At 38.8% G+C, this 13,009-nt stretch overlaps 2 protein-coding genes across 3 annotated transcripts; one reads left to right on the top strand and one right to left on the bottom strand.

Annotated features, from left to right (window-relative positions):
- Positions 1-964: 964 nt before the first annotated feature.
- Positions 965-4,949, bottom strand: LOC119727220 (putative Ras-related protein Rab-33). The gene is made up of 2 exons (XM_038199083.1): positions 4,490-4,949; positions 965-1,649 (listed from the first exon to the last, which is right to left on the bottom strand). The coding sequence occupies exons 1-2, from the start codon at positions 4,715-4,717 to the stop codon at positions 1,170-1,172; spliced, it is 708 nt and encodes a 235-aa protein (XP_038055011.1). The 5' UTR covers positions 4,718-4,949; the 3' UTR covers positions 965-1,169.
- Positions 4,950-5,903: 954 nt separating this feature from the next.
- Positions 5,904-12,008, top strand: LOC119728466 (ubiquitin carboxyl-terminal hydrolase isozyme L3-like). 2 transcript variants are annotated; one of them, XM_038200718.1, is made up of 7 exons: positions 5,904-6,083; positions 6,590-6,601; positions 7,218-7,346; positions 7,644-7,806; positions 8,282-8,409; positions 9,149-9,283; positions 10,061-12,008. In XM_038200718.1, exons 1-7 carry the CDS (start codon positions 6,039-6,041, stop codon positions 10,154-10,156), a joined length of 708 nt encoding a protein of 235 aa, XP_038056646.1. In that variant the 5' UTR covers positions 5,904-6,038; the 3' UTR covers positions 10,157-12,008. The 2 variants fall into 2 exon arrangements, with proteins under 2 accessions (XP_038056646.1, XP_038056645.1); XM_038200717.1 differs by lacking the exon at positions 9,149-9,283 and adding an exon at positions 8,958-9,092 and having other exon boundaries at positions 5,906-6,083.
- Positions 12,009-13,009: the final 1,001 nt, after the last annotated feature.

The raw sequence follows: 13,009 nt of genomic DNA, 5'->3' as shown, positions 1-13,009 counted from the left end.
TTACAACACACTGCATCGATGCAGCATTACAAATCCTCGTATACCAGGCTGTGTGGAATGACTACACGTCCCGTTGTTAGTAACAGGAAGTCAAAGGAATCATGTATCAGTCATGAGAATACAAAAAAAGCCTCATGGCTGTCAAAGTCCAGACAGAGATGAATGCAGGATTATGCACGTATGATTTTGAGCCTTGGGTCCAAGGTTAGTTTTGAATTGTACGGAGAACTTAACGAGAAGTGCACAATTCCTCAGGGTTTATGAGCGCTGGCTGAAGTGGATTATTGATGGCATGATAACCTTGTGTTCAAAGCACAAGTCATGCATACTGTAGCTATCTTGTTTTTTTTTTTCTGAATGTAGGTCAGCATTATACGTTTATTAGATTTTTTAAAGGCACCCTGTCATTCCAACACTAGCGCCAGGGGATCACACAAAGTTTGCTCGGACAGAATTTTAACTGTCACACACAGATTTTCAAATTCTTTCACTATTGTGCCAAGTAGCATGCATTTACAGTACATGAAGTTTGACAGAGCCCGACCAGTTTTGTTCAGTAAATATGGTTTATAATGTCCCGATGTTCAACCATGATTTCACCCTCAGTAGTAAGGCATGAAACACTGGCCCAATGGAAACTGCCTTACATTGTGGATTCTTAAGTTCAAGGTTTAGACACTATGACTAATGAAGACATATTTTTTTCCTCTTTCGTGCTTTGCATCGGAAAACTACCAGTTCTTGCCAAATTGACCAAGCATACAGGTAGGCTGTAATGGGGACTACAGCACAGGCACATGTACTTGGCAACAGCAGCAAGAAAGATAACATTTACGAACTTTGAAACAGTAAGTGGGTTTGCCAAACCTTGGCCTTGTCTCCCACTTACATACATGTAGGCGTCAGTTCATAATTTTAGATCCCCAAATGAAAGACACACGATATCAGATTTAGATCTATTCTCTACCTCTTAACATTTAATCATGGGATTATGAGGCCAAATGTTACGAGTATATATTCCATAGATTTGAGCATTAAAGGCTACGAAATATTCTCTAGCTTGACATGAAGCTGTTGCTAGGACAAAGAGTCTAAGAGAAGATTTAGAAGCCCTTGTGCTACCAGAACTAACCAAGAATTCTCTAGATCTAATCAATGGTCAAGCAACCTCAACTTGAGCAGGAGCAGCAACTGTCCTTCTTCTGGCTTCCCGGGGATGTTGGTAGCCTAACCGTGGACCTACCCTCCTCTTTCTCCTTCTGATAGTGGGAGGGTAGAGGCAGGATAGGTCTGTAGTTCTTCAACTGAACAGCAAGTTCCATGAATATTCCTTCTACTTTCTCCGCGTCCTCATCCATCTTGGCTGACGTTTCGTACAGCGGCATGGAGTTTGCGTCGGCAAATTTCTGGGCGATGCTGGTAGCCACCACCTTCCTGTCCTCGATGTCGGACTTGTTGCCGATCATGATCCTGGGGATGTCCGGGGAGAGGGAGTGCCGGTCGCACTCGTCGATCCAGTTGGGCAGGCCCTCGAAGGTGGACATCTTGGTGATGTCATAGACGAAGACCACGGCATGGACGTTGCGGTAGTAGTGCTGGACCATGCTCTTGCGGAAGCGCTCCTGGCCGGCCGTGTCCCATAACTGGAGCTGAGAGGCGAGAAAAAGAAAACACAGATGCAAGGATTTTATTTCTAGTCTTCACAGTCCATAAATCCTGCCACAACACTGAATTACTACAAATGCAGAGGTAAATAAATCAAGGCTTTTCCAACAGATGGGTAAAATCACTAGTCAAGAACAATAGAAGTCAGAAAATGACTAGTTCACTAAATGTCTTAACCCTAACCTCCCCAAATCCATCAAAGTCCATCCCCCCATTTTGGGGATTTTGGTAGGCAAGCTATCTGTACCAAGTCCATTAAAATCTACCTATAGTAGTTTGTTCCATTCGTGTACTTCAAAATTGTTTCAAAATTTAATAACCCAAATTAAACATACTGTACAATTAAATTTCCCTCTTCATCTGTGGCAGTCTACAAATATTTAAACCGAAAACAAATTCCTTTCCTTGGTTGTGGCTGACTAAAAATACATGAAGGGTTGAAAAGCAAACACTGTATGTGTTAACTTGTTTGATCATTGTGCGACCTCTGGGGGAACGTGCGCAATAATAGTCATGACGCAAACAACAAAGTATATGTACACAATATTGAACCTTACAATTCGATTCAAATCAAGCCTAGGATTATTGGAATGCATTGGAAAATGCCCCATTTTTCCAGTGTCTAAACCCTTTGTGTTGTGCTACAAAGACTTGCATAATAACACCTGACGGGCACAGGCTGGCAATTGTACCAGTTGTCCCGTGACTCTAATGTGGATGTGCATGCTGTTAACAGATCTAGTTATGTTATGAGTAATTCAACCCCAACAGCCGCCATAATTGCCTGACCTCAGCTCAGGTCAATTCCTGTGTGTGCACCTTCACATTATTGGATTAAAGGAAATGCTGTAAGGTGCTTAATCCATTTATGGTGACTGAGTGTGATTATTAATTCAGGCTGACTTCTTCTGAGGACAAACCTCACTGAACACTGTGTACACAAGGTGTGTTTACACAGGAGGCTTCCTGCACACTTTCAAGCAATTTAATTTGGAAGGACAAAGAATTAAATCAAGTTTCTCTCCATCAGCAAGATGTGTTGCAGTTAAGTGTCTAGCATATTGCTCCAACTAGTACTAGAAGAAGATAAAGTTATTGCGTACACAACATGAAATGCGTGAATGTGACGTGAAAACCATAACCAAATCCGAGCAAACATGCATCTAACATGTAATTTGTATTCTATATTTTTAAGATACATGTACGTATAACGTCTAAAAAAGACTGTGACAGCTTTTCAATTTTGGTAGCACTGAAATGACCTTGCAAATAGTGCACATAAAAAAACATGTGTGTACATATGTGTACATGTAAAATTGTGTAAATTTGTTAATGCACAGACTTTAAAACTGAAAGGTCACAATGTATTTACTATTTTTAATATAGATCTGCAACGACAGCTTTGTCTGTACAGGTCAATATTTAATACAAATACTAGACAAACAACTTGATTATCCGCGATCAATACAAAAACTCATAATCCAGTCTAACTATCGGCAGACATAAATACATATGTCGCCACAAAAGGTCAGTTTACACAGAAACGTATACTATACCACCCACACATGGAATGATATTAAAGTGTATTGAATTTACGCTTAATGCTGTTGCACGAAAAAATATGCACTGAACATTGATTATTTGATTTGAAACACAGTCTGGTTCTTGTTTAGCCCCATAAATGTGGCCAATTTACTGGAATACCTCCGTAAATAAAGGCCACGCTTGGAACATGTACCCGAAAATGTAGAACTTTGTCAAGTTTTTTATTTTCACATTTTGACTTTGTTTGTAGTTTTTTTTAATGCTTTAGAAGCACACTCACCCTCTTTAAAGCGACAGAAAACTAATGCCCCCCTTTAAGACATCTATATTTCGTGTAATTTCCAGGTTCATTTTGCACAGGTTAGCGGACCTAAATTCCAACACGAAATTACATGAAAAGTAGACGTCTGAAAAAGGGGGGATTAATTTTCTATCGCTTTAAAGAGGGTGAGTGTGGTTCTAAGAGCATAAATAAACTACAAAGTCTAAATGTCAAAATAAAAACTTGACAAAGTTCTACATTTTCGGGTACAAGTTCCAAGTGTGGCCTTTATTTACAGAGGTAGTCCAGTAAATTGGACACATTTATGGGGCTAGCTCTAGTTAAACTCAGTTAAATGAGAGCTTGATTTTTATACTTTACGAACTGAACTGTACAATATCAATTTGTATCAATTTTTTGATACTCATTTTGTTTTAACTTTTTTTTGATTGACAAATATTAATTTAAAATTATATCGAACAAATACTCAAACTGAAACATTATCAAAGAAAGTATGTATTCCAGCAAGGAAGGAAGAGATGCATTTTCAGAAAACAAATTTCGGAAAAAATGTTGCAACCTGACGCCACTTTTTTCTTCTTATATCTTCTCAATGAAGGTCATTCATTGCAAAAAATAATGATAAGACATGAATCTGGTACTGAGATATATTTTCAATTTTGTTAGGAAATACATAGACTTTGTACACAGCTGCTGAAGTGACGTCAGGTCGCAACATTTTACCCAAATTACAGACGTGTGCAAGTAATTTTACAGGTGGTGCAGAGCACAAATGAGGAACTGTAATGTAAGCAAATTAAAACCAACACAATCAATACCCACTTTAATTTAGGAAAACCCATCACAAGCAACCCATCACAAAACAATTAACATACATGTTAATAACAGAGTTGTTAAATACAATTACAACATATAAAACACAGACATGACAAATGAGAGAATGGTACAATATTTTAACCTAAACCTTGGCTTTACAGTTTTGCAAGTATATTTTACCTTGATCGTTTCTCCTTCTACCGTCACATTTTTCTCCCTGAAATCCACCCCTATCGTCGCTTCAGTCTTCTCCGGGAATTTGCCCCCGCAAAACCGATACGTCAGGCATGTTTTACCGACATTAGAGTCCCCGATCACGATGATCTTGAAGATTCGGCGCTGCTTTTCAACCGCAACGAAACCGTCCATGTCGTCCGCTTCAGCGGGCTGCTTTTCGTTCTGATCCATATTTGTTCAAAAAAAGAAAGTTCATCCAAAGGTCCCGGGTCAGTAATCCCGATAATTAATCATCCACGAAGTCCGTCAGCAGTCAGCTTTTGCTCCGATTACTGACTGGATGGAAGTCATCACCTGACATCTGATGCAGTTAGTTTTTAAGCCTGGACATTTTCAGACAAAACAGTGAAAATGACGGCAGACCATACACAAATAAGTGCTGTATGTGCGTGTACGTAGAGTGAATGCGATACATAGCATTTCGACAGACTGCGAAACGTTGGATTAAAGGGGCGCTCACAAAGCCAGTTTCCTAAAAATTGATTTATTAAAGGCATTTATTAAATGGTTGTCTTTATTTTGGAGAGTGTCCTTTTTCCCCCTCAAAATCAATGCAGTGAGCAAGGGAATATTTCCCATGCACAACCATGTATCTTACATGTACAAGTCCATGTGCAAGAACCCTACATTATATTCAGTTATATTCAGCTCATACTAAGCTTATAGTATTTATTTCATTAAAATATGAAGAGACAAAAACCAAAGAAAATTCATGTCCTACTCATGGGGTCGCCAGCCAACACACATCAACTAACATAAACAACAATAACACATCATTATTATTATTATTTTATTATTATTATTTATTCATGCCAATTCTATTTCATCACATACAAGATGGGCATAGGAGATGGGCATCATCTATTCAAAGGGTCCCCAAACTCTAGCAATCAAGTTATGAAGCAGATAAAGCACACTGCAGGCGGGAGAACATTGGTGAGACCATGGAGCTATAAGGCCGGGATAAGAAGGGTGATTTGGGAGTTTAACCCTCACGGCAACCACTTCCCTGCCTATAATCCCCTCATAAGCTAATATAAAATGAATATGGCCCAGATAATGTTTTGTGGGGAGATGATGTCCTGCCACGCCCCCCTTGAGTTTTTCAGCCAGCTGGAAACGTTTTCAATGTTCTTGCAACTTTACACCCTAGTTTAAAAAGAAATTATCGCCATGGTAGTTCTCACAAGCAACCAAGCAAAAAACAAGCAGCCAGCCAGTAAAACTCCTGCTCAACCCCGGTGGCCCGAGAGACAAATATGCAGGCTACAATAAAACGGGACAGACAAGGTGCACCCCTTTAATGCAATTATGACAAAATTATGCACTCTTGAGGGCGTACTTCCGTTTACACGTGCATTTTTTTCTACATAATTTGATGCACAGCAGACTAGGCGTGCACGCCCGTCATCATCTAGTTTAACATACTGCTCTTGCAGTGTTCTCTGGAACTGAGATTTGACCACCAAATCTTTAGTCTACATCACTCAGAATGTCTGCAAAGCCAAGATGGGTTCCCCTGGAATCAAACCCAGAGGTATGACTCATGAGGTTTTATACAACTTTTATTTTTGTTGATCATGTTGCGCTTTGAAAAAAGATGTTTGATCATTGCCCCTACACCTGTACACTTTTTAGGTAGGCCTACAAAGGCTACATGTAGTCCGAAAATTTGGGACTCTTAATACTGTGTATGAGAGCCTACTGTAAGTGCGTTTTTTTGCACAGTACTATTTTGTTTTAACACGAAACAGCTGGTGGCAACACGCATTAAACCCAATTAATTTTGAAATTGAAATGAATTTCTAATTGTAAGATTCAAGTTTCAAAAAAGGTGTCAATCAATGTCAATGGTTGGTGGGAAAAATTGCAGAATTTTATCAACTGAAATCAAGTCAATGCATGTACATATTTACAATGTTGTGTACCATTTTATTAGTAGGCCTATTACATCTTCAGAAATATCAGAAATTATTTCACCTTTCAGAAATTATTTCTAACTCTTTCAATCCTTTTCTTTTCCCCATTCGTGTCCCAATGCAGGTTATGACCAAGGTGAGCCATAGTAGTATCTGCTTCTCCTCTGTGATGAAATGAAATGAACAAATGTGGCACAAAAAATCACTGTCACTCATTGTTTCCTAATTATGGCAGAAGCATTCTGCCAGCTATTGACCAAACAAACGGCATGAGCACTATAACTTACACAATCCTTCTGCCATTACTGGGGGCCTCTGTGAGTATACAGTGATTCTGTGCCTGGATTGGTCTATACACATCCTCATCAAGTACAGCTTGGCATGTAACTCTCAGTTACATGTGCTGTGGAAATGTATGACTTACGAGTAGATGTAATAACGTCTTCAGACAGTAACCATTTTGAAAAGAACATTATCTTGTATTACTTCAGAATTTGTAATCTACCAAAATTAAAAGCAGATTTAATAATATTTGAGGGAAAAAACTGTTTTTAAGTTGGTGTTAGTATATATACGTTAAACAAGGAAATAAACAGATTACACGAGGTTGAGAAACAATTTACATAAATGTTTTAAATGTAGTTGATCCGTCTTAAGAATTTAACTATAAAATTGTTTTACCTGAACAAACTTGATATGAAATAAACTCCTTTGTTTCTTTTAATGAAATGGGTGTTTTATTGTTGTTGCAGTACATCCACAAAATAGGAGTCCCTGAAATGTGGCGCTTTGTTGACGTGCTTGGTCTGGACGATGATCTACTTGGTATGATACCCAAGCCTGTGGCGGCCCTCATTGTGCTATTCCCAAAGGGTGACAAGGTGAAATAAATCTACTAAATCATTAACTCTAACTCCTACTTTTTTTCTGCTCAAAAGCCCCCTGAATTCTCCAAAATGGAGGAACCTTTTCGCAAAGTCTTTGCACTGAAAACAAAATCCCTTGACAAGTAATTTCATGGTCACTTTTGCAAGGAGTAAAAATGTGTCGACTGTCATAGATGTTTTTGTTTTGCCAAGCATTGAAAGATCTCTAAATATTCCTTTTCTTCTCCAAAACTTAATCTTGAACTTTTGCTGTCTAATAAGTAAAAAAAAGACTGTTTATTGTCCATGTAGATTAAAAGTGCAGAGGAGGAAATGTGTGCCAAAATCGAAAAGGAAGGCCAACAGGTCAGCGACGGTGTGTACTTCATGAAACAGACCATCGGCAATGCATGCGGGACAATTGGAGTACTCCACGCTGTGCTGAACAACCAGAATGAAGCTGATTTCAAACTGGGTGAGTACTAAGAAATTTGTTATGAATTTTTCTGTTTATTCATTTTACTGTCACATGTTGCACAGATTTATTTGAAATAAGTATGGGAATGTACAAATGTATGCTTGACATGACACCTCCGAGTTTAAAAAAACCACAGGCACCACTGGAATATTTGTAGTCTTGTGAAGGTAAGAGAGATTTGGGTGCTTAAAATGATATACATCCTGAGGTACTATTCCAGTTTGTAGAATGCCATGCAGTCACAGGTTCACCTGGAATTTTGACTGAATTCATCTGGAAAATACTGCCCAAGGTCTCCCAATTGCCTTCTGAAAGAGAGAGATGCCAAACTCAAACTCAGAGCTCAAGTTAAAGGCAATGTCATTCACGAACACAACATCTGAAATACATGTCCCCCAAACACTTGTCAGAGTCTGTATCATTGCTACAAGGGGTCAGCACCTTCTAATCTGTGTTTTTTTTTTTGTCTTAGCGGGAATCCTTTCAGAGTTTGCAGAGAAGACCAAAGGCATGGATGGAGCAGAGAGGGGTGCTCACCTGGAGGGTGATGTCGGGATCTGTGAGGCACACAGCACCAGTGCCCAGGAAGGACAGACCCAGGTATGGACAAAACAGATCAAGCTCCAGGAAGATCAGAGTCTCATTTTGTGGAGGTGCTTAACAGATAATATTGCTGAGCAAATTTATGCATTTAGCAAAAATCAGCTGAGAAACAGTCAACGAAAGATACATTGCATGACACTGTGGGTAGCAGCCTGTATTTGCACAGATTTTCCAAGATTAGCAACTTGAAAACAGTTAGCACTGTTAGAGTAAAGAAGAAGGCGCTGGTAATTTATACAGTTTTGAATGCTACATCTGTTGAAGTGATGGACTAGTCTGCCTATGACTGCGTGCTAAATTCTGTAACTCTGAGCAAAAGTGAAAAATCAAATCCTAGGGTTTTTGTCACATTCAATCATGCAATTGAAAATGTGATATCATTTTAGCTGCTGGTTCAAACTGTTGTACATGATGCAGCTCAGCCGTGAGACATTTGCCCTTTGAGAGTCATGTTTGCTCCCCTACAGCTCCGAGGCTAGGTTAGCAGTACTGCTACATACATGTTTGTGAATACTTTTGAGCGTGCTGATTCTCTGTCCATTCAGGCGCCACCAGCTGAAGAGTCTGTTAAGCCTCATTTCATTGCTCTGGTGCACAAGGATGGATCCCTGTACGAACTAGACGGCTGCAAGCCATTCCCTGTCAACCATGGCCAAACCAACATTGATTCCTTCCTCAAGGTAAGATCACACTGGCTCTGTCCTCTTAAGATCATTTCCCTTTGATTGATTGGCAGGCACCTGCGGCCGATGACAAGGTGTCGGCGCATTTCATAACCCTGGTCAGTGTTGAGGGGTCACTGTATGAGCTTGATGGCCGCAAACCCATGCCAATCAACCATGGTAAAACAAGCCCTGACAGCTTCTTGAAGGTAAGATTAGTGCTGAGGTTTCACCAGGGCCTATCTACTGTTAGCTTCTGTACAAACGCCTGGTGTGGCTATCGCATACAGCCTCATGGTGTATGTATGATGATAACTGCCAGAAACACCGGGGCGAACCCCTTCTCTTAGCGATAAGTGTTTGCTGGGTTCTTTTACATGCATTATACAATACACGGGACCTACAGCTTTACGTCCCATCCGAAGGACGAAGCAATAATGGTTAAGTGCCTTGCTCAAGGGCACAAGTGTCCGGGCCCGGGCTTGAACCCACACCACTGTTTCTTTGAAACACCAGAGCATGAGTCCAGTGTTCTTAACTTATCTTCACATCCACACATTTGCTCCAAGCTATTATCATCTAATCATCTAAAAAGAATGGAATTGAGAAAATAGAGTAACTCTTCTTTTGACACAGGTGCTTGAGACCAACTTCAAGTTTGATACTGTATGGGGGCTGTGTGTATATTTTACAATGTAGGTTTCTGACGAGCTTTGATGTGACATTATGAGCACAGTAGCTTCCTGAGTGTTGACATTGAATGCCTACACATGTACAAAAGTAGTGGTGTTCATTCAACCCTCAACACTTAAACAGTCAGAGGTCAAGTGAAGGCAGTTGGGTGTGCATTTCGCTTGCTTAAATGACATTGATCATTATCTCATTGACAAAGTTGGAGAACTTCAACATCAACCGCTGATATTAAAATGTCTAAAGTTATACTGCATTGTGGACAATTTATAGACTTGTATGAATTTTATTTTTAGGATGCCGCTGGAGTATGCAAGAAAATTATGGCCCTAGACCCCAGCGAGCTGAACTTCAACATAATGGCATTGACAGGCGGGGAACCCTTGTTCTGAAATGGATACATCACAGTGGCACACTGTACTCCAGGCAGCATATACGTAAATGGCCCCTAACAAGTAATTGAATATCAGTGCTTTCAGAAACAAAAAATTGCCCTTAAAAGTCTTTGTGCAATGTAGCGAATTTGGTTTTAATGACTTGGAAAGCCCAAGCTGTATTCTCTACAGGCTGATAATAAAGTGATATTAAAATAAGTGTTCGTCAGAAAATGTTCCTACAAGATGAGAGAATATTCCTGTAAGATGAGAATGTCTACAAATCAGCATACTGTTCATGCACAGTAAATACACGTAAGATGCAATTAAAACGAAGCAAACCTAACAAACAAAAATTCTGCCAAAAATGTGAGACTTAAATATAAGTGGATGTTTGAGCAGCCTATCTAAAGACAAAATGTATGTAAAAAATTGAAATACATAATTTTCTGCAATTAGGTGAGTAATGCACATGCAGACCATGTTACAATTATATGCTGTTGTGAAAATGTTAAAATTGCCAAATTGTATTTTGTCATGATAGTGTTTCCCATCTTCCTGAGCTATACCATAAGTATAAACCACATAAAAACCAGCATTATATTTCTGCTGTTTAAAACCCTCCCTCTCTCAGTGACAATCCGTAGAGAGTTACCCTTTACGTCAAATTTATCAGGTGACAGCTTTTAACGGCTCTGTAAACTGGCCTTATATTGGTACAATTGACAGGCTGTGGTAGTTTTGTTAGCTGAGGGTACCATGCCTTGACTGACATTGATAGATGTGGTGTGAGTGCCAACGATGAAGGCACAAAAGTTTCACTCGTGCATTCCAGCCAAACGAAGGCATCACCCTTTAAAACGACTGCTACACAAGCTGTACCAGTATTAATGGTCACCCTATCTATCAAAACACATCAACAGGCTTTGACAGTTATACGGTGTAATCCATAGGGGTTTCTGGTAGTTGGTGACCAGCCTGTACAAGATTTTGGGAGCGGTTAGGTTTTTTTTGACAGTTTGTGATAGTGTATAGGAGGGTTAATTAATGAACTCAAATTTTGACTCGACAGCAAAGTGTCATGTGAGAGAAAAACAACTTTTAATGTTTGGAAATGTGTCCAGTTTTCCTATAGAAGAGTAAGTCAAGTTACTCTGTAAAAGTAAAACACCAACTGTTTGGTCGTTTGATTTGTTTTCTAAAAAGCCAAAGGCTGCCTTGTTTAAAGTGTGCTAAATACATATAAGTTTAAAACTTTTTTAAATAGAAATATTTGCTAAAAGCATTTCCTCATTTTGAAATACATTTTCGTATTTTAAATTTATGTTAAAAACACAAATCTGCTGGTTAAGTTTTTGTAATGTATGCTTCTGGAATGTACAAGTCATCACATATTCATTCAAGAAGTATAATCTGACTAAAACATATTTTCTCATCTTTGCTACAGTTACTGCATGATAACAACTTGATTTCAAAAGCCTCTCTGTGTTTATGTGAAATGTACTCGGATTTTTGCTGTAAACACATGTTCAACAAGCAACACTTAACTTTACGGGAATCTTGTGAAGATGATGACAAATTGTGACAATTTTTCCAGACTTGCTCATTGTTGTTGGAAGAATATTGCCAAAGAAGATTGTTCAAGAATTGCATTCCCGATCCAGACTGAAGTTTTTCTTTAATTTTTTGCTTTTGTACTTAAATGATTTGTTTGAGAGCTCCGACGGGATACATTTTTGTGAAGAATAAAATGTGTAAAATTATGCAAATTACTGAGGCCAACAATGTGTAAGCGTTGCATTAAATGTGGAAAAAAAGAGAAAATATTGTGAAAAATAAAGTTGACAGTGCAGCTCAGCATAGCATGAAATTTTCTGTGTAAGTTCTTCATTTCTGAAGTTGTGTGTTTCTGTTGTATATTGCATTCAATATAGACCCCTGCTTTTATTTGAATGATTATAAGTTCACACAAAAGGGACCCAATTCTAGATGTCCCATTTGTTGCTTTGAGTTTCGTAAGTAAGAAAAACCTGTCCTAGGTGGTGAAAAGGACGGCAGTCAAATTCTGTCCTTTATACAAACTTAAATTACGCCTGCCCTGCATATTCCAAGAATTGTCGAACTTTAATTTGGCATACATTTATTAACTACTATAGTAACCAAATATTACTTACTTTGTCGATGTAGAGGCAAGACTTGCAATTGGAGATAATGTTTTCAAGTTTGGTGAAAGTTTCCTTGTGGCTTTACACTCAAATTATTGGTATATGAGATATCACTCAATATTTATACAGGGGTTTTTATATCTCCTCACCTGCAGCAGACGTAAATGCTGCAACTGAATTTTGTGTTAAGTTTCAGCCAATCAGGATCAAGATTGATTCAAATAATTTGCATGTGTAAGGGTCACTGCTTGGGGGCATTCATTCGAAATGAGGGGTTACTATAAATAAGAGGGTGGTCATGGATTCTCTTTTGCCTTCGTCAAGTTCGTCTCCGTGCACAGATATGATTTTGCCAAATTAACTGAAAACAATTTGCTTTGGAATTTGATGGGGATCAAGAAATGCAGAGAAATGAAATAGGCTTGGTTAAAAAAATTGTCACTTGTATTTTTGAAGTAAACTTCATTTTGACGCCGGGACCGGGAACTAATTTTGTGCTAAAAAAACTTTAGCCCTAGCCCTGCGGACAAATATTTTGTACCAGGTGTGTTGCTTTTTACAGTTTTAATTTATCCGAGACAGTATGATCATGTATGGTTTTGTCACATCTTTTGCACTTCTTTGCATAATCTAAGAATCAATATATTTTATTGATTGCAATAGCGGCTGAATACAAAAGCACGCACACATTATTGCACTGACGACT

This window comes from Patiria miniata, unplaced genomic scaffold (genome assembly GCF_015706575.1).
Source record: "Patiria miniata isolate m_02_andy unplaced genomic scaffold, ASM1570657v1 HiC_scaffold_20, whole genome shotgun sequence".
NCBI lineage: Eukaryota > Metazoa > Echinodermata > Asteroidea > Valvatida > Asterinidae > Patiria > Patiria miniata.
The sequence above is the reverse complement of the archived record's forward strand: the minus strand, read 5'-3'. Positions and strand labels throughout refer to the sequence as shown.